At 47.6% G+C, this 26,619-nt stretch overlaps 1 protein-coding gene across 6 annotated transcripts in view; it reads left to right on the forward strand.

Moving 5' to 3' along the window:
• The window catches only part of LOC142566134 (myosin light chain kinase, smooth muscle-like), a 237,288-nt gene that overhangs the window by 167,299 nt on the left and 43,370 nt on the right, over positions 1–26,619 (forward strand). For 5 of the 6 annotated variants that reach the window (XM_075676941.1, XM_075676944.1, XM_075676943.1 and 2 more), the window contains 2 exons: positions 711–855; positions 4,078–4,246. In XM_075676941.1, the coding sequence (XP_075533056.1) occupies positions 711–855; positions 4,078–4,246 (314 nt within the window). The remainder of the gene's footprint in view (positions 1–710; positions 856–4,077; positions 4,247–26,619) is intronic. The other variant, XM_075676940.1, reaches the window with a different exon arrangement.

A 26,619-nucleotide genomic window follows, 5' to 3' on the forward strand; every position in this document is an offset into this window, starting at 1 on the left:
TTTTTTTTTTCGCTGCAAAAGCGCGCGCATCGGCGCTGCAGGAGCAGATGCGGCAGTTGTTGCAGCTGTTGGTGAGCAGGCTGATCTGCGCGAGCTGCGCCGAAGCAGGCACACGTGTCACGCTGCACCGCACCACACACAAAATAAGAGCTGACAAGAGGGAAACGGGGGGGGGGGGGGGGGGGAGGTGTATTTAGCTGTTCCACGGGCTTATGCCCGACGTATCCAACATGGCGAAACCAACGAGAAACATCGGACCCACTTCCATTAAAAAAAAGAAAGAAACTGGCGAATCTATCTAACGCATCTGTACAGAAAGTTGGAGGGAAAGGTCGGACGTACTTACAGCCTTCAAACGAACTTCCTGTTTGTTATCATTTTGCTTTAACACGATTCTTTGTTAATCCGCCATAGCGGGTATCAGCCACGGGATGAAAGAATAACAGCGAATATAAATGTTTGATCGCCAGTCATATATCAAATATGATTGGCCTCTTTTATATGTTCATTTATGTTTTTTTTTTAAATTTCTTTGTCATTTTTTGCTACCAACCCGATTAGCGGCCTTTCAGAAGTGCGTAATGCAATTTTTCGAGGACATAATCGTCAGCGACATGAACCTCCCTCGTGGTTACGTGTCGTTTCGGTCGGGTAACAGCAGCGACAATAGCGGGCTGTGCTGCGAGTCTCCTTGGCACGTATTGTCCTAGCAGGTTGTCCTGCAATGGGGCCGACCCGCTGCCGGCCAAGATCGTACGCGGCCCCGAGAGCGTGGTGGCGGTCATCGGCGGCCGCGTTCACCTCGGCGTCCTATTCGTCGGCACTCCGGCCCCGCGAGTCACCTGGACCAAAGGCGTGAGTTTACCAGTAAAACTTCTTACCTGTCTGGTTGGTTCATTGTGCTTTCGGAAAAGATACAGCGAAGCACAGACGGAGAAGTGCGAGGCACAAACTGACATGGATTGGATTGTGGATTGCGCTATCCCTTCCAGACTTCCTCTCTGTTGCGCTGTATCTTCTCCTTAAGCGTGAGTTTGTCAACCTGGTGTCTCACTCATGCGGTTTATTGTGCCACCGACTTTTGACGAAGTGGAGGCGATGTCGAGGACGCAACACGTGTGCTTGACGTTTCACCTCCTGCTGGTACGGTGTCCAATCGCAGCCCTTTTCTAGAAATTTTTATTGCATTTCTTTTTCCACTGCAGCGTACCTACGTTATCATTTATCTATTGCCGTTTTATTCATTTTTGTCAGTCATGCGCAACTTTCTTCGCATTTAAGCTCTCCCTTCTGTTACGGCCCTCGTATTTATTTATTTATTTATTTATTTATTTATTTATTTATTTATTTATTTTCAGTACCCTCAGGGTATAAGTACATTACAGCTTGATAAGCTGGATGGCTGATGAGAACCCATGTTGTCCATGTAGCCGTCACTTTCCCTACACATCTCCGAATGTGAAAGCACAGGACACTTAGCTGAAGAAAATGACTTGAATTGGCGTTCTTCTGCCACTGGTGTTCGATGTGAACACATATACATATGCAACAGTGGTGATATGTGGCATTCACGAAAGCCGCTTCTCGGTTTCTAGGAGCACGGATGCGTTTTGTCTGGCGAAGCGTCTACATGCGATCGTAATTTAATCTTGCTTTGAGTCTAGAAACTCGTTTAAATGGCACATTGCGGTGCAGTTATTTTTTAGTGATAAGCAATCATGTTTTGTTTTCGATTTGTGTTAATGCAACTATGTTCGACGTGCTTAGTAAGCATCAGTTGTGTGACAAACAGGTAAGAGTGTGTGGAATACTGGCATCACACATGTAATCTTATACTGTTCATACGCAAAATGTGCTGTAAAAATATTTTCTAGACGTGTCATGAAAACTCGAGAAGTCTGGCAGAAGTTGTGTTTAAGAAAGCTATTTAAGAACTTTGTATAGTTAACGGAACGATGACCAGCTAAATGAGATAATTGCTACAAGAAGCACACGTGCAAAAGGTAAAATAAACGCACAAACACGATGACAAGGGTGGCAGACTGCGTCGTCGAGTGTGTGTTTCCTTTGCCTTTTGTGTGTGCGCTTTTTGCGGCAAATATGTCACTCAAAAAGAAAACTATAGGCCAAGAACAGGTTACTTAATGACCATCTACGCTGGTAATTGATATCAGTGCTTGTACATTCATTAAGAAAACACTGAATACACGAGAACACAGAAATGACTGTTGTTACATTTCATGCAACATTCGGAGTACATAGGTACATACCTTTACAAAAGATGGACATCATCTCGTTGGTCATTAAGGATACGCAACATGCGCTGAAAATAACTGGTATGTGGCGGTAATAAGAAATGGATTGCTAAACTGTATTTTATCACTCAGTGAGCATTTGGGCATGTTCTATCTGAAATCAGTGCTTATTGCATGTCGAGCGCTGTCGAGATATGTGGTCGCTTGCAATCACATCATGTGTTGGTGAGACTTTCTACCCTTCCCTGCCCACTGAAAACAGGCATGCTTTCCATCATTAAATAAACATTGTCCGGGCCATTATCGTGTCAAAATTGCTCATATATTCTCAGTTTAGTTTGCTTTAAATGCAGTAACCGCGTAGCTACTGAAGGAATAGAAACGGTATGCACTACAGCCTGCAAGAAGTGAAACTCAAGCTTCAAGCGATCAATGTCTTATCTTGCCTGAAGATGTTCACAATATTCAGTCGCGTGTACAGCGGCGGCAACTTTTGTTTTTTTCACGTGTTTTCGTAAAGCAGCGGAAGCCGCACTTCAGATTCCTATGAGGACAAAAATATGGCGGGAATGGGTGGGGGTGAGGCCGCATGCGGCGCGAGCACATGGTAAACCCAGCCGAAGCTGGCTTGAATATTGAGTCGGTTTGTTACGGCTCGCGACCGCCGCTGTATGTCACTCCATATTTGCAACATTATAAAGCGCTCATTCCTGGTTCTTATTCCATATTGGATGAAAGTTTCCGCAACAGAAATTTATGGTGCTCGGCGTAGGCAGCACCGTATTCTCACAGCAAAACCAGCGCTCGTGGTGGTGATGTGTAATACAATTTACGACTGCGGCGCCATCAGTGGGAGGAATGCAAAAGTGGCCCCATGCAGGGGGCGAGGCTTGACGAAAGCAGCACGCATTAGGATATCTGGTAAGCAACATCAGCGCGCATGGTGTGCGAATTGACCAAGAGTGACTGACACACGCACACACGCATGTCATATATTGTCACTACCGAGTATGAGTGTTCTTGATTGTGTGGAGCATGTACGGGCTAGAGACGAGACGCCAGTTCTGTTGTTGAGCAGGCCTTTTTTCCTCACACCCGCTGCGGTGGATGCACTGCAGTGGCTGTAGATTCTGGCAGTTGCTGGGCCCAAGGTCGCGGCTTCGATTCCCGGTAACGGCGGCCGCATTCCGATGGTGGCGAACCCGCCAAAGTGGCTTAGTGGCTGTGGTGTTGCGCTGCTAAGCACGAGGTCACGGGATCAAATCCTGGCCGCGGCGGCCGCATTTCGATGGGAGCGAAATGCAAAAACGCCTGTGTCCCGTAAATTTTTTGGCAAGCGAAAGATCCCCTGGCGGTCAAAATTAACCCGGCGTCCCCTACTATACAGCGTGCATCACAGTCAAATCGTGGTTTTGGCACATAAAACCCCAGAATTTCGTTCATTTTGTTGGTGGCGAATGCAGAAATGCTCGTGTACCATGCTCTGTGCGTATGTTAGATTACCCCAAGTGCTCAAAATTAACTCGGAGCCCCTTTTCTCACGAGCGCGCGAGTCTGATCTGAGCCTTGGAGGCTCAGATCTGAGCCTTGGATCTGAGCGTGCTCGTCTCTCGCATGGCCGGGCGCTGTCCGGCCGCTCTTTTCTGCATTCGGGGCTTGCAACAAAGATAATAAACGCAGTTTGCAGCCAGGCGTTTCCGTGTGGACTCTGCGTTCGCCTTGTTATCGCTTGGGTAAAGAAGTGATACATAGGGGAGACGGCTCCGTAACACAGAGCGCATGCGCGCCGAGACTGCCGTACAGGTGATGCTTGATTTCGCAGGGCAAACCCGTGCTGCCAGCCGGGGACCGCGTGAGCGTCTCCAGCGAACGACACTGCTGCTCTGAGCTGTGCATCCGGGACGCCTGCTGCGACGACAGCGGCAAGTACCAGGTGGTCGTCGAGAACGGTATCGGGAGCGACTCGGGCTTCGCCTCCGTCAAAGTGGAAGGCAAGTGTGGTGGAGTGTTGACCAAATGCCGACGCCGAGTTCATTGGAAACGTCGTCTATGTTGCGGGAAAGTTCTTTGCTGGTACCATTTTGTTAGCCGAGGTGATCGCGCGTCGTTTTCAAGTTCACATCGAGGACCTTGGCAGTACGCGACGTTCAAACGGTGAGGGACGTACCGTGCATATCAAGAAAGCCCTGACTGACGTTTCGCGGCTTTCTTGACGGACGGTCTATACTGGTAGCTCTGGCTGCTATAACATTTTAGAGCGCAGCTCTTTGGCGTCCGTTCCTGGGTTTCGCGTCGTCGTCGGCGTCGTCGTCGGCCTCGTAACCAGCTCCACCCCCCTTTCATCCCCCCAGCGCTAGCAGCGACCGACTGATACCGCTGGATGCCGCTGATGCCGCTAGAGAGTCAAGATAACGTGACTGCATAGAACACCGTCGCCGCCATGCAGAAAGAGGAGGAAAGGGTCCCCCCCCCCCCTGTTCTTGTGTGGCGGATAGCTGGGGTTGACTCACTATCGCCGTCAGCGGCATCAGTCAGTCGCTGCTATCTCTTCCCTCCTCCCTTTATCGTGTTGTCCGCTTGCTGCGCGCGCTTCTGCCCCCATCGTTTGCCGCTGGGTGTACACGCCGCCCCCCTCCGCTTCCGCTTACTGCTGGTTGCTCTCGACGGCGGCGATGAGCCTCCGCTTCGGCGGCGCGAACTGCAGGGTCTTCTCGGCGGCGGCGATGAGCTTCTGCTTCAGCCTCGCTTACTGCTGGTTGCTCTCGACGGCGGCGATGAGCCTCCGCTTCGGCGGCGCGAACGGCAGGGTCTTCTCGGCGGCGGCGCTTAGCCTCTGCTTCCCCCACGGCTGTGACAACCTCGCGAGGCACTTGTATAGATCTCGTCTTTGAGAATCAAGCATTGGTGTACCAAGTCGAACATATATCAGTCTATTTCTCCGACCACAAAGCTTCCTTCATGACTGTCAAGAACTGTTAGTGGAGTCTTTGTTAAAGGAATACGTGTGAAAAATAAAAAAAATTGTGATAGCGCATACATGTGTTGCTCGATTTCTTTGCCTCAATCTATCCAAAAGGTGAAACAGCTTATTTGCTGCGCTCAAATTTCGCATTAGGAAGTAACGTAATCGTCGGTAATTTTTTAAAACGCTGGTCCACTGATGTCAAGCATTTCTCACTGTTGTGCGCTATGACGCACCTCACGCGCTTGCGAAACACCAGAGACCCGTTTATAAATATGTTGCGATCTTCACTAGCCCAAACGCAGAGCGAATTGTTTAGTTGTTTCGTCGAAAACTGCGGCGTTTCAGCGCTTCTGTAAAAGTCTTGCATAGAAAAAACAAGCATCCAGTACAAAATAATCCCAATGTGGCTTTCGCTTTTGACACCTCATGTTAGTTACTTTGGGCACCATCTATGGCTTAATAGCAATGTTGGAGTATTTACAGAAGTGATGAGCGCATTGTTAATCTATGTGCCCTTTGAGTTAGAAGAGTATTAAATACTAAAATGCATTACATGTATTATGCTAACAAATTTGTTTGGATATGCTGTTTACATACAATGACAGTGAGAAATTACTGAGAATACTCGCCAGGCAACTTTTTGAGATGCGCGCGCACACACAAATAACAGCAGATTAATTTGAGGAAATCAAGCAGCGCAAGGCAATAGCGAGCGGAAACGCATTCGACGAACTCTGTATCGAACATACGTTTCATTGGCCCTCGTGCTCGTGTGGCCCTCGACAAGTCATATATAGCCTTTCTTTCCGTGTTGTGTAAAAAAAAAAATCGGCCTAAAAAAAACTCGGTTCCCTTCCACTCTGAAGAAGGATGACCAGCGAAGCTGTGTATGTGGGCCCCTTAATGGCGAACTGCACCTCCTTCGCGGCTTCCACCTTCGGGATCGGCCCACGTATGGGAAGTGCTTAACTCCTGCTTCTCCTCCACTGCGGGTCGACCCGACATTGCACTATGTCCGGGATCGGCCCACTTATGGGGAGTGTTTTGCTTACCACGCCAACAACTCAAAGATTTCCTTGGATGGTCGAGGCATCCAGCTTCGCTGTAAAAGCAGCAAGCTCCTGCCAGATAATGCACGGAACAGCTGAATTACATGATGCTCAAGCTTGTGCCACGATCTAGCAAGAACGGAATCCGAATGTAGCTGCACTTACCAAAGCTCGCTCAAGCTATCATAAGATTACTGTCTCCATATTTCATGTCTTACAATTAGAAAAGGGAGCCTCATGAGTTGAAAAGTACGCACCACAACATTAACTTGCGCCCGTAGAGCACCGCCACTTATAATTCTCCAGCTCTGGGTGAATTCCATGGAAGGACAGACAGCTGAATGACCGATTTGCGTGATAGCTGAAAACTCTCTGCAGGAGCTTCAAGCGGCCCCTATAGAAGTCGCTTGCGAGGAATATTAAAGCGAAGCTGCATATGGCTAACCGATTAGTCCGTCCGTCTGTCGCCTGTATGCTGAAAACTCCGGCGCAAACCCATGCGCGAAAAAAAAAGAGAGCCGCGCGACTCCATGGCTACGCCAGTGTTGACATCGTTGCTCTCCGTCGCACCCGAGCGCGCGATCAGCAGTACCTCTCCGTCTCCTAAATAGCTAGGCCACGCGTTATAGGTACTCCTGAGGAGCAGGCAGCTTTTGATCAGCAACGCCGCGAGCATAACCGGGATCGGGCTCTTCTACGCCGTGCCGATGCTGCTACACGCGGGCACAAGAACAGGCTCGTGCAGCCGAGCGCAAGCAGCAACTGCGTACCTGGGATCCGGCAGCCTACCAAGATGTCGTTTACTGAACCGTCAGGATTAACCCAGTGATAAACTCCGGGGCCGCTCGTTTCAGCTTCGCTGGTTGACCATCTGTATGGAGTGCTTGGGCGGTACGTTTTCTTTTTCGCCTCAGCTAAGCGAAGAAACAAGCAGGAACGGGAATAGCTGAGGCAGCTGAGGTGCTTTGTGCTGCGTCTAACGGACGGTTGATCTTTGCCACATGTTTGACATATATTTAGGTTAAATAGTACGAGCAAAGCAGCTGTGACAAAACGGTATCGCTTCTCGCTATCACTCTTCGTTTTTTTTTTCGGCAATTCATGTTTTGTTCTTCAGTTGGTTCAGAAACTACGGAAACGCAGGCTATAACTACACATTCTGTAGGTGACCTGCGCGCTTTTGCGCTAGATATATATCCCTCTATGCTTTTTTACAGATGCAAGCATCCTCTAGGCTGCATTCATTCTGTGTGCTTCTGAGAAGGCGTAAGACAAAAAATTGACAGTCACTTAAAGGGCCGGGCCCTTCACCAGGTCTGGCCATTTTGAGCTAACAAGCGCAAAGCATAATGCGCGGTAACAATCGTGTCCGCAAAGTATTGCATCGCTACGCGCCGCCATAAGGTCTGAAATTTCAAACCGAACGCCGTTTTCCCTTCTCCTCGCTGCCACCGCCCTCCAAGACGGACGGTGACGCACTCGTATACCTGCGCCTATGTAGTCGTGTCCGCAGTTCGACGTCGCTCGTGGTGACATGTGACTTCGAGAATTATTCAAGACATCATCCGTTATCCGTGTGATCTGTTGCTTGAATTGGCGAATTTAAGTTTAGAGAAATAACAAAACACGCAAACGGAATGTGTGCGTGTTTTTTTTTTTTTTACTTCGCACCGAAGCAAGACAGGTGTACTTCCACTTTGTCTGCTTGTTCCCACGGTCGTGCGGTCACGTGGTCAGGTACCGAAACTATGCCATTTTCTACCATGGTCCAGCGCGTGATCACGCTCTGCGATCCGCTTGTTCTGCCACAGTATTCGTGTGGCACTGAATTATACCGCTAGTCATGTGTACTTGTGCACATAGCGCGAAATCGTGCGCTGCGCGAAACGATAACAGCTCGCGCGCAACGCCGCCAGTGAAAAAGCGCATCCCCGCAAAAAAAAAAAAAAGAAAGAAAAAGAAAGAAAAGCGAGGAGAAAAAGAAAGTGAAAGCGGGACCCGTGACGTATCTGTCACGCGATCCTCGAGGTCCGGCATGGGAGAACGCAGGGGAAGGAATTTCGCTTGGGGATGCTAGACGGGGCGAGTGGAGAGAGTCTCTCTATGCAGTGGAACTCCCCTACTGAAATCATGGGTTCGCGGCACTGAAATACTTCTATCTCGGCTATTAATGAGCCGATTTGAAAAATATTTGCGGCAGAACGCTCCATAGAGGACACGTAACAACTTCCATCATATAACCAAAATTTGCTATGGCGCCTGGTGAGGGGCCCCTTAAGTATTCTTACGCGCTTTGAATGGGAAAGCATTACGACTTCTCTGATCAGTTGGTTATGTCCATGATAATGTACGTCTTACATTGTCACGTGTCCTTCACAACTCTACCTTAATTCACCTTGTTCTAATATGTACTAATCTTAATCCACTTCATTCCACCTTCAGTCACATTACTTCACCTTAAGTCACCTTACTCTAACCTGTTTGTAACTTTGTCTGTATTACTTACGTCATACAAGACGCTGATCATGATTTTTGGTACCACTTGTTGCCTACAACGACGGAATATCTTCCTTATGGTACATATAATGCTTTCGCCTTAATAAGTTGTCGACATTACCTGCTTATCCGTGCATCGAACGCGGCGGTACGCCGGCTTCCTCCCTCTGATACATCGCAAGGAGTAAGACGCCTTGAATACTTCTAAAGAAAGCAAAATCCCTCATTGTTATTGAACTATTCAATATGCTATTACTGGCTGTCGCTATGCGTGCAAGCAAGCGCTGTTTTCATCATGCATACAGTGATTGAGGTATCTATACGCCACTTCAAAGCCGGCGCTGTTCCCGCGAACAATAAGGATACATGTGACGCTAAAATGTCCCATGAAATGCATCTTTAGCAGCCACCTGACATCACTCCTTGCATCCCCGCGGCTTCAGTAACTGTTGTCTCCGGTGCACGCCTCCTCAGAACGGTGCGCCGAATGCTGCGGCTTTTGGCGATCGCGCTGCGCGTGGTGCATGTACAGCACCCTCTGGACCTTTCTTGTGTGCGCGAACCTATATCGAACTGTGGCTTGCTCTTTGGGATGCCTGTCGTCGCTGCAGCCATCTACGTAGTACATAGCTAGCAGCTTTCGCGCTCAAACCTAGCAGGCGGTCGGTTCCTCAACGACCCGATGGCCCTCTCGAGACTGCGCGTAACGAGCCTCTCACACGCTTCGCTGGCCACGTGTATAGGGGGCCGTAAAGGTCGCGCGATCAGGCACCGCTTCACCGGTGCCCCCTCCGTGTATATGTACGAGCTTGTTTGCCAGAGGGCATTGCCCAGAGTCTTGTGTATAGAGCCGGTATATACGAGTAGTTGCATTGCTACAATTGTAACTTTAGCCAGTGCCGCCATCAGCACTGAAGCGCGAAGACACAAGCATTCTTCGATAGCTGCGCACCAGCGTTTCCTTAGCTACGTGCACCTCCATTATACATTCGAAGCCTTTCCCGACGGACCAAGATTCCGCCATTTGCGTGAGTACGTTTCAACAGAACATTAATTCTGGACCTGAGTGCAAGTATACGACTTTGTGAACATCGGCATCTCTGTCTTTCAGATAAACTAATCGTGAAGCACAGTAGCCACGCATTTCAACTTCCATACAACTTTATTTGCTGTTCACGTCAATACAGACGTTGTCTCAGTACAATGTTCAAGTTCAGGCAGACAGCACTCTAGACAAAGGACCGGCACGGTTTCAGGTAACTGAGCACTTTCATTATATTTCCGCACGTGTAGAGCCGATCTGCGGGCCGGATTCAGCAGCCATGGACAGATACGGCCCGTGTTTCGCAACTGGCCTACGTCCGTGTAAAGTTTGTGTGCGCTTGAGAAAAGTCCTTTCTCATTGAAGGAACCTTTTGTAGCTTTCGCGACCTTTAATTGGACCCGTGGGTTTTTTCCTTTTGTGGACTCCGTGTAAAACATTGTGGTGCCCCATTGACAAGCTTCGCCACGCCGAAGAATTCGCCAAGTCGAGTTCGACAAGCAGAAGGTCACACAGCGAAACATGTCTTTGTTCGTATTTCTGAAACCATTAAGCCATGAGTCAAGCAGACGAGGGGTGTCAAGTTGCACGGTCACCGAGCATGACTGGAAGTGCGTGCAGAAATCGTTCTTTCCGCGAACCGCAGCGGCAGCGGTTCGTCGGCGAAGACAAAGACGGGTTATCGAGAATAGCTGCCGGGTAACGGGCGATCATAGCCATAGAGTTTCTCATATATTAAGAGGTAGATCTGGTGTCACCGTCTGTGCGAGTTTTCTGAAGAGCGCTGTGCCGCGATGGGAATGACGATATATGGGGATCCGAGGCTTGTGTTGGCTCGTGTTGTACGAGGCTTTGTCTAAAACGTGGATATGGCTACACTCAAATACGATCTTCATAAAAGGTTTTCATCCACCCAAATTATATATTTTAATGAAGTTTACTCATAGACAACGCGTAATCAATTAAGCGAAGAAAAGGTACAACAGACGACCAACTGTTCCAAAGCGAGCGCGTATCTTGTCGTCTGTCCTCAAACTTTAGCGGTCCACTGATACTTTTTACCTTTCATATAATTGTATATCGAATCACAATTAATCATAAAAAAAACGAAACATGTTTTTGTGTAATAATAAAACTAAAACTGCTTTTTACGCGTAATTTTATTAGAACATTAATCATTGTGGCAGACGGAACGGCACTAGCCAGGCGCGTTTTCAAGGTGTCCTGGCTCTCCGAGAACGATGCCAATCCGAATCCACAAAGTACCGGCATTCGCATGCATACCACAGCGCAGCAGAGCCAGATTTCCCTCTAGGTGTTATAGTAAGAAACTATGGTCATAGCAAACAGAAAGAATATTAACTAGAGATAGGCAAAATGCTAGATTGCAATAGATGTTTTTAATATTGATCAGCTCAATGCGAGGTCACTGTTTGTCGCCGCCCCATTTCGAAGATGATGACATTAGAAATCATCATCACTTCGAACCATCCACCTCTTAGTCGGACTCGATCGCTGCTCCAAACAGGCAATATCCTGGTTCACCTTCTGGCACCATCCAAGAACTCGGAAACCTGATGGATAAAAATTTGTGGAGAACCAACCCCATTTGCTATCCAAGAATATGTTTAGCATACTTCGGCAGGGGGTTTATTCTTTGCACTCTATGTTGCGCTATGTGTTATGGGTGGCACGCTGCCCTTACCACCGTGTCTTAAGGCCGGCTTGCGCTCTATCCACACGGCCTTCCACAGGCTTGCGGACATGCGCAAACCTGCACAAGTCGCACACAGGTTAACACATTTTAATTTACTTAGGGGCCGCGCGTGTAAAGCAGACGGAAATTTGCACGCCTGTGTGCGACATGTGCAGCGTTCCTCACGTCCGCACGCGTGCAGGAGGCGCCCGCAAGGGCGTGCGGACTGAGCGTAAGTCGTGCGCGCGAACCAACCGGTACTTCGAACGCGACTTCCTCATTGGCCAGCAGGTAACCCCGGGCAGCGACTGCGACCAGAGGCGCAGTTTCTCTACGACAGAGTCTGAAAACTGGCTGTCACGAGGAAAGAATGCGAGAACGCTCGCCTTACCACCACGCCGCTGCATGGTACCACCATGCGGTTTTTAGCGCTGTGTTAGGCTGCACTATCTTCGGGGTCGGCACACGGGAACGCTTAGACATTCACAAGGAAATTATGGTTAGTTCCCAAAGAATGCTAAACGCATTAAACGCGGGGAACAGCCTTCCATGATCGCCACATCCGTAGTGTCAATAAACGGTTCCCTCTCTAGAAAGGTGACATGTGCTGCTAGAGAACAGTAATACCGACTTCATCCTGGCTTCCACCTTTAGCTCTCACGTGGCCCATACAGTAACCACTGCGGGCGGCATAATGCTGCATTGATCTAAAATGCTGCCTATATATCCGGTTAACTCTCCTTCGTACCTTTCTCCACAGATCAGGTGACCAAAGTCGCGTCAATTGAGAGGCTTTTATGTAGGCTCATTTTAGTTGTATGGTATGTATACTTGTCAACAGGTAGTATACTTTACTCTGCAAAAAGCAGTATTTCTTCCGATGTCAGTTCGTATAGATCGTCGGTCGCCTAAAAAGCGGGGCTTTGATGTCAGCAGTGCGAGCTCAAGCGTGTCGCCAGGAAACGGCAGCAGAAGACACTAAGTAGCACGAAGCGTTGTATGAAGCGTAGCTAGGATAGAAAGACAGTGAACTACGTATTTCAACAAAATTATTATTGTTTTATAACTAATTGGTTGATTAATCATGTGAATTTTCGTCAGTATGCCTAAATTCAGATAGTCAACCTGAGCTTACTGTTTGCAGCTACATCGTTCCAACGTAAGTACTGCTATAATTGTTCAAGGGGAACGCTACTGACACATCTTTTCAAAGAACAGTCAGCATGATCATGTAAGGGGTCGTTGTTTACGATATCAAACTTGTGTATTCTGACTGGATTTGTATATTGTGTATATTGGATTGTGTATTCTGACTGGAGTAGCTGCACACTCTTGCTGAATAGAGGCTCCACCATACTTTCTGTCACTGTGCAATCGGACAGTGGTATTCTCCTTCGACTTTGCGAATCCCCACCGCCCTTCATTGAGCTGCTTGATATCGATGGATTGTTCGACTGCGATTGAAATAATTTCTTTATGAAATCCTGCTTTGATCCCATTGGCCGTGATCAAACAGTGACAACTGACGAGCAGCCAGATACAACTCGCAGTGAGCTGACCCGCGGAACAAGCACACGCTACAGAACGGAGAAGAAAAAAAAAAAAAAGAAAGAGCGCGTTCACACAAAGGTGGGCTGCAGTATCACCGCAGGGCGAGGGGTGGTTGACTTGCAGTGTTTTTGTGTATGAGTGCCTGCGTACATGCGATTGTGTTCTTTTGCACTCTGAAGCAGCTTACTAAGATGAATTATCAACTAGGACAGTTCCAAGTCCTTGAACATTACACACCTATGTTTAGAAGCGTATAGCGAGCGAGCGAGTGTGTTGTGCTGATAAAAATAATGAGCGTGAAATGAAGACGAGTGTTGCTCGAGGCAGAAGCTAGGAGGCAGGAAAAGCGCTCACTTCCAGCTATATTATTTTGAAATCTCGCATCTACTCTGGAAACATACGGTTGACTAACTGCTGCCATCCTGTCCTTTCCGAACTATATGGAAACCTTACATGATTTCACGCGCGGTATCTGTGTTCTTTTTCAGCATCTTAATAATCTGAAACGATGGTCGGCACGTGAAATGCATACAGTGCACCGCTTGAGTGCATCTCGTCACTACTATTTTTGGGGATAATTCATGTTCCCCTCCTCGGACGTTTACGCACCTGCGAGTCTGACCTATTCAGGCGAGAGTGGTATTTCGTAGACCACTCCAACTGCACATTCTACAGGTGGTCTGGAATTCTTCTTGCTGCAGCCACCTTTCTTGTCTTCTCACTCACTGGTTTGTAAGAACGATTTGCCAAGCTTCCTCGGGGCCGAAAACACTACGGGCACATTATACCAGTTGGCCATGTTGTTGTGCGCTATACTTTGTGCACGTACGGGCACTGCAATGAAGTTTGCTACATATCGCGCATAAAGAGATGTGAGATACTTTCTCTTCTACTAAGTAAGTCTTAAGTAAACGTTTCCCTTGTCTACTTCTTCCTGCCTCGGTCCTCGTTTCAATATTGCGATCATTAATGTTTATCCGCACAACATGAACCGATTAGTCCACCAAGGAGTACTCTTAGGTAACGGTATTGTTAATTGATAGCATTGATAGCAAGCATGTTCACGATATTGTGGATATTTACCGCGCTTCTTTAGTGCGAGCTTTATTTTTTTATTTTCTGCCACTGCAGCAAACTTCAGTTTCACGACGCAGCATGGGTTTTAGGGGTGCTACAGCAGAGAGCGTGAACAGCATAGTAATACCAATAAACGGCTCTGTGTTGTGCGCCGCGTGAGTAAGAAAACAGACCCTCCGCGGGGGCTTAGCGGCTATGATGTTGCGCTGATATAAGCACGAGGTCGCGCGATCAAATCCCGGCCGCGGCGGTCTTATATCGACAAAGGCGAAATGCAAAAAAAAGAAATAAAAAAATTAAAAAAACGCTCGTGTCCCATGCTTTGGGGGCACATTACAGACCCCTTGGTGGTCAAAATGAATCTGGAGTTCCCCACTGCGGCGTGCCTCATAATCAAATCGGGATTTTTGATACGCAAAACCTCAGAATTCAACTCATTAGAAGAACAGAAAAGTCGGGCCAACCAAGGGACAGTAGACGGAGCACTGCACTCGCCGGACGCTGCTGCGCAGGTTTCAGCGCCGTTCGAGCCCACTATAGAGGAAAGCAAATAGGAATAAGGTATCGCAGGAAACATTTTGCTTTTCATGACTCCGATCGCACAATACCCTTTTGAAAAGACTTGGGGGAGGAGACTCTCGAAGCAATAAGCCGTCGTGTGCACGGTGTTTTGCAAGCTGAAATGGGTGTTACGAATTGGCAACGAACTGCTCACTGAAGCCACCCCACTGAGCACCTAGCCGGACTCTGGATCAGGTGGCTGCGTCATCATTGCCCTGAACTGGCATCGTAAGGTTCAGGCTTACCACTATTAACCAAGTCTTCAGGACACGAATTTCAGTCTATCCATGACTTCTGACGGTTCTCATTGCGTACTGTGTTTCCTTCTTCCACCGACACAGCGGAGCAAGCTAAAGGAGTGTATATACCTGAGCTATAGCTACCTAAGCCTGTAAATATCATACAGTCTATAGACTGTATGATATTTACAGGCTTAGGTAGCCGATGTTGCCGGGCTGACACAGGGTCGATTACTCGTGATCAGAAAGTGCTGTACTATTTGCGCATGTGCCCGCTCGCACATACATACACACGCGATTCAGAGAGAAGCGGCATATATAAGAAGAAAAAAAAGGAGCACTGTTACCTGCCAACGTCTCTGCCATACCACGGCCTTCGGCAGTTTTTTGCGTTGACAGATAAGACCGTGCCTGAGCGTGCTTGAACGCGTGTTTTCCGGTCCTTTGGCAGGTGTCATGACGTAGTCGGTGACAGTGAAGCGGGCAAAGTATAGCGCTTTAAAGTGTCAGTCAGTATTCGTACCGCTACATGTGCCCAGATAATTGTTAAAAAAACCTTTACACTCTTTATAGAGAGGCGAATGATGAGAATGCGATTTGCATAACATCATTATGCCCTACGTTTGCCTTTGTAACGTTCTGAATTCACCGTGAAAAGAAACACCGCTGAGTACACTTGCTTTCTGTGCGTTTAGCGAAGACTACATGTCACTGCAGCCCCAATTAGCGCACTTGCAGGTGAAAAACATTTTTTGCGCACGTTGTCATAGCTGAAGAAAGTGGAGGAATGGTGGTGCCATTTTCACTCCTACTGCTCATTGGTTTCCATCCTTGTTATAGAAAGCACCTATGCGCAATCTGTTGGGGATAAGAGGAAGGATTAACGGGGATGTTCTGTTCAACCTTTACTCGTCTCGCTGTAGAAGCTGTAATTTTTGGCCACGTTCGGCTGGAATGGAGGCAAGATGAAATCATGGCGTGCGTTGCCGAGCAAACGGCAACAGCTGCATACGTGAGCGCAGCGCAGATACAGCCGTGTGTTTTTGTTTTTATTTCCCTTACATGTGCGTCATCATTGAAAACGCCTGTCGACTTACTATAGAGAATCGTAGAATCGTCCACGCTGACGCACGCTGGCTGTGTGTCGGGGCGACTTGCTTGTTAGCGTTCACCTCATGGGCCGATTAGGCCTCGACATGCCGTGGACTAATGTCACTGCGACGTGTCTGGTGGTATCAAGTTGTTTTTGGTTTGTTTCCTTCTGTTTGTGTGCTTGCTTGGTGCCTTGCTCGCTCTCTTAGTAACGAAAGTGCTTTCTCGCCTTCTATAAGGTCCGCACTCTTCTGCTGAACTTTGAATTCATTTTGTGTGCAGCTGAAAAGTTTATTTTGTTTCACTCTCCTAACTCTTATCTTCGGCAGCTATAATGTCACCCATAATGCTAAGTCTCCTAATAAATGACTGAACACTAATTGAGCTGTTGAACACGAATTGACCTGTTTCGCCTCCTTAAATATTTGTTGCTTGGCTTTAGCATTGCGGTATATATGCAGTGCCCCCCACATTTCAATATGCAGTGATCATTTTTATCATTAGCCTGCCTTCCCAAATGTTTCTTTCTTCTTTTTTTACTGGACGAGTCTCACGTAGTGTTGAAATAGATGTGTGTTGTTTTATCTTTCCGTCAATAACGTTACAAGTTAAAAACATGTGCTTCTGTAAACGAAAATACATCCTGGAAATTAAGTCTTTCTAGGAATGTCGGCTTAAAGACGTGTAAAAACGGCAGAGAATGCTGTGGCGCGCATATTGACGCTACCGTCGAAAGGCGCCTTAATTAACTCCCTTGCCGGAGAACTAGGTCTCAGCGCAACATGGAAAAAAAAAAAGGACGTGCTTTCCTCTAAATGACAGGCTTTTGTGATACGACCTAAATTTAGCAAGTGACAAGGAGAGCTGTACACGGACATTGCTGCACTGAGCTAAAAAAAAAAAAAAGAAATGGACGAATCGAAGCAGAGAGGGACAAAAGCATGATCCAGGAAAAGTACGCCGGTAACACTTGAAAACTGGTGAGCTACAACCATGCAGCGATATCTTTAGCGTGACGCCACTGGCGAACGCAGGAGGACTGTTTTCAATTTTGCACCAATGCAACTTCGTTAAAAAATATTCTGACACTCGCCAACCCCATATAATATGCTACGTACGCATGTAACCTTTCATGTCATTTGCCCCTCCCCTCCTCCCCGATTTTCTAAAGCCGAAAATAAAGTGCTGGCGAGTGGGAAGCCAGCGAGGCCATGTCTTGCTTTGAGTCATTCCATTAATTCTCTTATCCATCTTTCTTTTCTCTAATAAGGCATCGTTCTTCAGCTTAAGGAACGGAAATTTCTCAAATTTCGTGTATCTTAAAGCAGTCAACGTTGTTCGTGTTCGAGTAACGCAGCATAAAAGCGCAATTACTGACTGAGGCTCTTGATGAGCGAGGCGCAATCATCCTCGTACGTCTCTGACATACGAAGGTGACGGCAGTAACGAACACTGAGCTAACACGAAAATGAACGCTCGGCCGTGCCTTCGTTTCTGCTGCGTGTCAGCGCACGGACGCCTTGCGCACGCCGCGCGGAGGATGTGGGGCGTTGCGCGGTCAACTGGCGGTCAACCGCCGGGTGACGCAGACAGCAATGCGAGCGTCCGTCGCTTTGGAGTGTCTCCCGACTCGTAGAAGGGAGAGGGAAACGCTGTTGCAAATGGAACCGCTGTCGACTCGACGCCCGGGGTGGTTGCAGCCCACAGAGTGCTGTTAGCTTCTGCAGTGAGTCAGGTGAGCAACAATGTTGCCGACGTCGGACCCAGAATCCAGAAAAACCGCGACGACTGGGCGCTTCCGCACTGTTACCAAGGCATTCTCTTTTTAATCGTGCTGTTCTCGTATTTGTTGCTGTGGTTGGCCCTATTGAGACGCGCGCCGGTCCGAAAATGGAACGTGAGTGATTTCTTCCATCTTTTTCGCGTCGAAAATTAAAGTTGCTGCGCAGCACGATCGAGGTCCTCAAGTAACGCTGAAGAATAAAAAAAAACAGTGTCGATCCGTATGACCAAATTCACATGCGACTGTCCGAATTTGGCGCTTTTTGCGCCAGGTCGCCAGGAGTCACTGGCGTCGTAGCTGCTGAATATTCGGCCTTGTATTGCAGCCTTATAGGCTAAGGGACCACTGGGAAGAGATTTTGGTTACAGTCAAGAAGTTTATTGGACAACAATGTAAAAACGCATGCTGTTGCCAGGGGTACAGGAAACGAGCACACACACTCAAAAAGCTTGATAACGTCTGTACCTTCTCATCACTTACACTGGGCAACAGCAGAATTGCGACATAACGAAAACTAACCTACAAGTCGCAGTTTGTCCACGAGTTGGAAGCAGTGACACGAATTACTCGCGCAGTGCAACACGCAGTGACACCAAAAACCATGTCGCTCTGCATCGCTTAATAGCTAACATCTCAGGGGCGTACGAGGAGGCGCGGTGTACGCCCTCCAGTTTGAGTAATTTTTCCCGTCGCCAACAAACTGAACGCAGAGGTGCGTGCTGATTGTATTAAAAACTCATGAAAGACTGTGGCCCGGTCAATCGCTCTTTGAAAATGCACTATCCGTCGTTGTACGTGTACTATAGCACATACTCAATGCGTACATACTCTCCTCGCATACTCTATCGAAAAAAAATTTAAAAAGAGCGCCAGTCGGGGGGCCATTGCCGGCATTCGCATGCTATAGCGTGTTAGTTCCTTCGTTTGCATTGCGTGTGCGAAAATGCTTGGTACGCAAGTCTCGATAATACGTATATATCCCTATTGTCAACATGTTCCTTTCCGGACTCATTATCACTGTAAGAAATTTTAATAAGTGTATTGACGGCCGTGTAACAATTCTTTTGTTTGCGAGACAAACAGCATCCGGTATCAGGTTAGCTTACTAACATCTCATTTTAGCACATGTCAATGAATGTGAGCCTGTTAACCGATAATGTAGTCTTGGGTAAGTAATAAATGGCTCAGTGTGCGCCTCTATAGCGCATAATTATTCGCTGGTATGTTGAAGGCAAACTGTGCTCGCAAAGTGGTCCTGCGAATACTGCGCTAGAAGACACTTTGTCCAATGGGACATAATTAATCTCGACAGGCTCTTTGAAATAAACAGGCATCAAAGTCAGCAGTGCCTGTCGCTTCCGCTTTCGTCCGGTTCACAGGAGTTTGTCGATACTGTATGTGTTTACACTGGCTGGACAGGAACGCGCTGAAACGACCGCCAGAGGCCGCCACGTGATGCCACTCATTTCCCTGGCCGTATGTTTGCTGTCTTACAGAACCCCCCCCCCAAAAAAAATAAAAAACAAAAGAAAACGTGCCATTCTCATCCACAGTTAAGCAAAACTCCTGCAGCACGGTATACTGCAGACGCAAGCAAAGCGACGAACCACTATGTGGTGCTGACGCGCGAGACGCGTCGGATGATCGTGGCTTTTGCTTGCTTAATTATAAATTTTGTGATTAAGTCTATTCTTCCTGGTCCGCGGGATTTCTGCGACACATGCAACATTTTATTTTGGTATTAGGGCCTTGGGTCTCGGTTGTTTTGCACTCGTTTTCCGACAATCCCATGCATTATTTCTTTTTCTCTCTCTTTGCTTACCGTCGCCGATTTGGTGACACGGTGAACGCGTGCACAATCACCGACGCCGAGAGCCCTAATGACTTCTTTATTGAGAGCAGCGTCTGGCATTTACCTGTCCGTACTTTGTGTTGATCGACGAAAGCAACGTTCGAGAGACGCAATGCTCAGCAGAAAATTTTTCTGCGTGGGCGAGCTCATGGTCCCGGCCACTGCTTGTTCGAACACGTTATTTCTCTATTTGGGCCCAACTTGCGCATAATCAGCTATACGGATGAGCTTCTTGTGTATCGCTCTGTTCCACAATGCTCAGAACAAAGACATGATTGCAAGGACAGCTTATGGATTTAGTGCCTGGTTTTATCTACAGCACATCCAACCAGAAAAAAAATAACGCAAGTGGATAGCGTATTCTCGTTTAGTCAGTTAAAATGCGCACTTTCGGCATGTCACCAAATGACAGCTGCAGTACCACTCTATGACGTGCAATATGCTGCGTAACCTTGAACCAAACCACACCAAGGCGCTTCTGCGATTTTTGTTGACTCGTGGGTAAGCGAAGTTGTGCGCAACTCGTGGAAGAGTGCTAGAGTAGTTCCCGTATGTATCAAAACATGGAAAAACACCCTTATGTATATAATCTTTCTGTCCAGTTAGACTGCTCATCTGAATTTCTGACGTAACAATGATTGGCACCATGGCTACAATGATGCCATGATAAGAGTGCTGCCTCAATTTATGTCAGGATTCCTAAAGCGGCAACGCACAATGGTAGCCATCCTAGACATCGTGACGCGGTTGCTGCGATATCACCATGGTAGGGCATTTAGGCATTAAAGCGGCCTTGAAACATCTTTTGAGTAATCATAGAATTGACTTACCATTGCAGGATATTGCCTCTCAAACCTGCTGCCCCAGAACGTTTTTCGAATCTTTCCGGTATAAGCGAAGGTAGAGGTACACAGGTAACATTTAAACACCCATAAGGGTGTAATTCAGTCTGTCGCCAGACGAGCACCCTTGTAACAAACACCCTTATTTGGTTAACATCGTTAAGGAAGGGCGTTTCGTTGAAATAGAAGCGATATGAAAAAAAGAATATCGCCCTAAGCTCGTTATGCTTTTTTCCTTTTCACGACTTGTTTGTTAGCATAACTACACAAACGGAATCAAGGGACGAGAAACTCAGTCGCTCACTCACTCGTTGGTTCGGGTTATTCACTTACATTGACAATCATCGTGAATGGTTTACGCAGTTTGGTTTTTATGTGCGAATGCCGTACTTATTTTCTTTCTGAATTATCAAAGAATTAAGCCACTTAAGAAAATTATTCGCGTTGTAAACAACTCGTTAACAGCCCTGCATTCACGCGAGACGTAAGCATATGGTCACGCAGTAGTGACGGCAAAGAAAAAGTGGGGGGGGGGGGGGGGTTTACTTGCCAAAACCACTTTCTGTTTATGAGGCACGCCGTAGTGGAGGACTCTGGAAATTTTGAGCACCTGGGGATCTTTAACGTGCACCTCAATCTAAGTACACGGGTGTTTTCGCATTTCGCCTCCATCGAAATGCGGATGTGACGGCAAGGAACACAGTAGCAAAACTGTCAATGACGAAACAGTTTTATCGAGGGGAACCTGCGGCCACAAAAAAAAAAAAAGAGAAAAACGGCTACACCCAAAGCACAACGATATCTGCGAACACAGCCGGCGATCGTCGAAGTCTGATCTGCGAGTCGAGCGCATCGGCTCTCATGCACGAAGGTGGGGACACGTGAGCGGAGAGCGCCGCGAAGTCCGCAACGGCAAACCGGCGGCCGCCGCATGCGTCTAGCGGAGTAGACATGACCGGCATGCCGCATGCGAAGCTTCGCGCCGGCGAGCGGCAGCAGCCAATGAGAGCAGGGAGAGCGCAGCGTCACGATGACGTTGAAATATAGTAAGATTGCAAATGGGCGCAGCTTCACCGAACCGGCGCCGCTGCTGCCATCGCTCCGATGTGTCCCCGCCGGCGGTTCGCAAGCGGTGACCGGTGCGGCGCTCCGGTCAGGTTTCCGCACAGGTGTCTCCCGCTTCAGTCGTCGAAGGTTCCAGAGTAATCGCTGGTGCCCGCGTGACTTCCAGAAAGTAGTGCACAATTCACGTCGCGTATTCCATAAGGTTACACGAGGTTCGGTGACAACGGATAGAACCATCGATAGGATTCCAGTAAGTTCCAATCATGAGGGCGCGTCTTGCGCTGTGTGATAACTTCAAGGTGTTAGTGGGCGAAATGCAGCCCCGAGAAAACGATAAATAAGTACACGTGTCAATATCTTTGTATATGGGCATGAGTAAATATGCGTACTTATGTGCTTTTAATCGTATATTTGCTCCTTTGATGTACTCTAGTTTGCACTGCATTTGCAGATGTGCTACTGTGTTCTGAAAGACTGTTTTGTTGTTCACTTTTCCACTACATGAACAGGAGTGTATTTTCTTTTATAAATCCAACATCTCTGTATTCTTTGCGATCGCGTTCCTTCCTGCGTAGACAGTATAATGTTATCGGTTATCTCGATTCTGGACATGCACGAGTGTTCATGGGCCATATGACATTATTGATAAAAAGAGATAAAAAACGGCTGTCTAATAAACACAGGGCTTTTTGGGTACGTGGCTACATCGGAGTGGCGATAGTCTTTCGCTCGCATTACTGCTCTACAGGAGCGGGCACGATGTAGACGACCATTTATCTGAATATTATAATGAAAGAAAAAAGTATTTTAGGAGGAGGTCTGTTAGATCATGGGAAAACTAGATGTGAAAAGCGCGCGCTGTCATAACATCCTATGCAGATTGGGCACTTATATTTTTGGAAGAGTACTTTGTTTTTGCTGCACTGTTGTCATAAAATGACGTACGAGGCTGTATAGAGATGTAATATCTGTTGGCAATGCTCAAGCATTCAAAATTATGCTGTAGCAGGGTGTACGCAGTTTTCAAGATAACGTGAAGCAGGGTGAGCCGTGCGAACCGAACAGCTTACTTAAACGGTTATGTATACGTTGTTGTCACTGGCGCTGAACGAAGAAGCCGCCTTGCAGAAGCGCTGGGATACAAAGTGAATGGGAGTATTACCTGGTCAATAGTCTAGATAAGCAAGAGAGGTTTAGAGTATTGCGGAAAAGCAAGGAACAGATTGACAGAGCTAAACTCTTTACAGTCATACGTAACATTTAATGAAGAACGAAAGGATGAAGGAGAGATATAGGCGAAAAGCTAGACTGTAATAGATGTAGTAAAACCTGGTTAGATCCCGTAGGCTGGGGGACTCTTTGTCGCCGTTCCATTTCGAAGCGTATGTCAATAAATATAATCATCATTGGCACTCCGGCCGTGCTTCTGCCTGTACGAAGTGCCGAACTTCATATCGCCAGCGGACAATGATAACAACGTTTGATATTGCGGTTTCTGGTGATGCGTTCAAAATCAGGAAAAAGTTGCAGTGTGTTTTTTTATATATATTCTTCCTAATATGGGGCTGTGTCGAATAGCTCATAAAGTGGAAAGAAATTGCACGCAACCACGGGGCAAGAGACCCAGGAGAACCGACGCTCCATGGCACTCCCCAGTGCGTTTTACCCTCAGCGCGCGCAGCCTGCCGATGTGCTCTCTGCTGCTCCCCCTCTCTCCAACATGCTTTCCCTCCTTCCCTCCTCCTCTCCTTCAGGCTGCTCACACAAATACAGCGCGCCACGTGCCATCACAATTGTATAACAAACATCCAGCTTGAAAAGCGGCTCTTACGTGGCCATGTGACCGCGTAGCATATGACAAGAACGAAGCTGCATGCCAATCTGATTGCAAAAAACGCGCTTTGCATTGCTCGGTTGTTTCATAAGTGTTGCAAACCTCAATCGATTGCTTCCATTTCATACCGCCAGCGGCTGTCACGCCGGGAAGTTGTCGCGTACGCTGTGGCCTTTCAGTCGTGGTTTGAGTCTTCAGCTGGCACCCATCCGTTTTCGTGCCGTGTTTCGTTGAGCTCAAAGGTGACTTCTCGTCGCGCATGTGATAGATTTAACTTTTTAAGCTCGTTCGATGGTGGATTAGCGCACTGCTGAAGTGTTTTGTTCTCGGATGCTGGTCCCGGCATACCGAAGGAAACGAGCATAGACGTTGGCCGACCGGTCTGCAGCTTGACGTCCTCTAGTCGTTCCACTGAACACGCGCCTTAATGGAGACCGCGCAAGCTTACGTTCCCTCACCTATGAGCACCATGAATCCTTTCGTATAGAAAGAAGAGCGCAACAAAGTCTAGTTTAAAGTTATAGCGTTATAGCGTTTTTGTAGACCCATTTCTTTTCTCTTTTAAGTGCCGTTCCCTGGGACATTAGCCATCCATTCTTTTCTTTAAAATAAACATGGTTCCATGTTTATTATATGCACGCGCAAATTCTAGCACAAGCCTGTAGGTACCTAGATGTCAGCTATGGCTCGTTTGCTACTAATAGTGTGAGCAGGCCGTAGGGTGGAGATAGTCTTCATGTGAATATATAGTTTGCGCCGTAAACATTTACCATTTGTCAAGCAAGAACATTTACCCAGAGGCATAGTGGCAAGCGAGTGCCAACACGTGTCTGCGGCGTGAGCTGAAGTAGAAGACGAACATTCATGTACACTGGTATGCGGCAAGCGACATAAAACACGAGCCGAAAAATAAAACATGCAGTAGCATCATACGGGCGTTTTCTCGTGCTTTCTGTCTTCTGCATCGGGTGGCCTAATAACGCGTTATGCCACTGCAGTGATGGCGTCCATTCTTTGAGGCAGAGACCCGTAAGAAGAATCGATGAAGGCGGTGTTACTGTGACGGCGCTTCCACTCTAAAAAAAAAAATTCTGGGGTATTACGTGCCAAAACCACGATCTGATCATGCGTCACGTCGTAATGAGGGACTCCCGAAATTTCGGCCACCTGGGCTTCTTCAACGTGCACCTAAATCTAAGTACGCGGGTGTTTTCGCATTTGATCCCCATCGAAATGCGGCCACCGTGGTCGGGATTCGATCCCGCGACCTCGTGCTTAGCAGCCGAACATCATAGCCACTAAGCAACCACGGCGAATTCCAAGGCAAACTTCGAAATGTTTACCTTCAAACAGCCCCAAATATGTTCTATATTCTTCATGTCAGCATCCTTCAAGAATCCATTAGTCTAATTCAAACGGCTTGCCATGTCCTTCGCTGTATGAGGTGGAGACAAGACTTGTTGGAAAAGTAGTGCCCATCCGGGTGCAGTCTATGCAACGCATACAAGCTTTTTTTTCTTCTTTTAGGCAACACCACCAATTTCTTAAAAATAAAAAAAAATGACAACCATTCCCCTCTGTGAAGATGGAATGTCAGCGAAAGCCGACGACCGTCAAAGCTCTCAAACGATAAGCAAAGTGCTTTCGCTGCCATTCCATCTTCACAGAGTGGAATGGTTGTCATTTTCTGCGTTGCGAGGCTGGCGTCGTTGCTTGTTTGAAGGTGCCCGGGCTCGCGATTGTCGTTTTCGCACAGCATCGCGGGAACGTTCTTCGTCGTTGGTTGTTTCGCGCCGGTGCCATTTACATTTTCGTTGCTGTTCCCTGTGGCGCTCCTCGTACTCGTGTTGTTCTTTGGATGTGGGAACTATACGTGTCCGCCCCATCGATAACGCAGCTGTTTTTAGCGCCGATACCGCTACTGCTTATATACTGCGATAACCTTGACGTCACGCTATTGTTCACGGCAGGCGTTCTAATCTGTTGCGCATTTTGACATCTGCGCTGCCGCACTGCACCCGTATGGGTTTGTTAGAAATCGCTGAGGCCGTTTCAGTTGCCGGACGCCGAAAAAAGTACGGAAGGTTAGTCCCCCCCCCCCCCCCCCCCCCCATATACAGCTTTCGCTGTAAAAAAAAAAAAATCGCACGCAATGAGAAATATTCATAATAGAAAGGGGAGGCCACATCCAGGCAATAATATCGCGACTGAGCGAATCCCGCTGCGCATCAAACGGCAACGGCCCGCAAATAAGTGTGGGGCGAAGCTTGAATGATAGCATGCCGCGGCAAATCCTGACCCGACATGCAGCGGCACATGCTCGCCAGCCAAAGCGTGCCGTGTCAGCAGGTGCCGCGACTGGCCGAGGCGTTGTTTCAAACCTCGTTCCGCTTGGCGTCGCGGGGCGTTTGGGACTCGTATGATAGCGGGGCTGACTTTTCTGCGCTCCCGCGGCGATCGGTTTAATGTATACCCTGGAAATGTGATTATAGATATGTCGATTTTGGTGCGATTTTCAAGCTCTTTAAACAATGAGAGTGCATTGAACTGTGACTGCTTTGTTTGACGGCCTAGTTCCCTGTCACTAGGGAACTATCCAGTCTAGGGAACGAATCACGCAATGTGAATATCGCTTCACGATGTCCAAAAGCAAACAAGCAGGCCGCTTTGATCTTTCTCCTAAAATGCACAAGGTTCCCCTAGAAGAAATATTTAGAGCAGAAATCTCAGGTCGGCCTATATTGCCTAATAACAACATACCTACCAAGTGACTATCTAAATTCTTAAATCATCACCTTTCAAACATCCACCTCCCCGTCTTTTGTTCATGGCACGCCCCACTTCCTTGGAATTATCGACGGCATCAACGCCAACCAAATCCTTTCCGACCGTGCTATTCTAGTAACTATGGATGTTTCTGCCCTTTACACTAAGATACCATGAGTGAAGGAATTGAAGCCGTATCAAAATCCCTCGCAGTCAGTCCCCAAGCGCACGCTCTTGAAGTTTACCTGTCACTCCTTAGGTTAGTTCTCACGCTCGACTATTGCGAATTGAATTATATTCTCTACCTGCAAACTTTCGGCGCTAGCATGGGAACGCCATTCGTTCCCACTACGCGAACATTTTTATGGGACAGCTTGAAGCAGACCTGTTGAAATCATACCATTTAAAACGTCACCTATCTGCGTTACATTGACGACATATTTATAATATGGGA

Source organism: Dermacentor variabilis, unplaced genomic scaffold, assembly GCF_050947875.1.
Source record: "Dermacentor variabilis isolate Ectoservices unplaced genomic scaffold, ASM5094787v1 scaffold_12, whole genome shotgun sequence".
Taxonomy (NCBI): Eukaryota; Metazoa; Arthropoda; class Arachnida; order Ixodida; family Ixodidae; genus Dermacentor; species Dermacentor variabilis.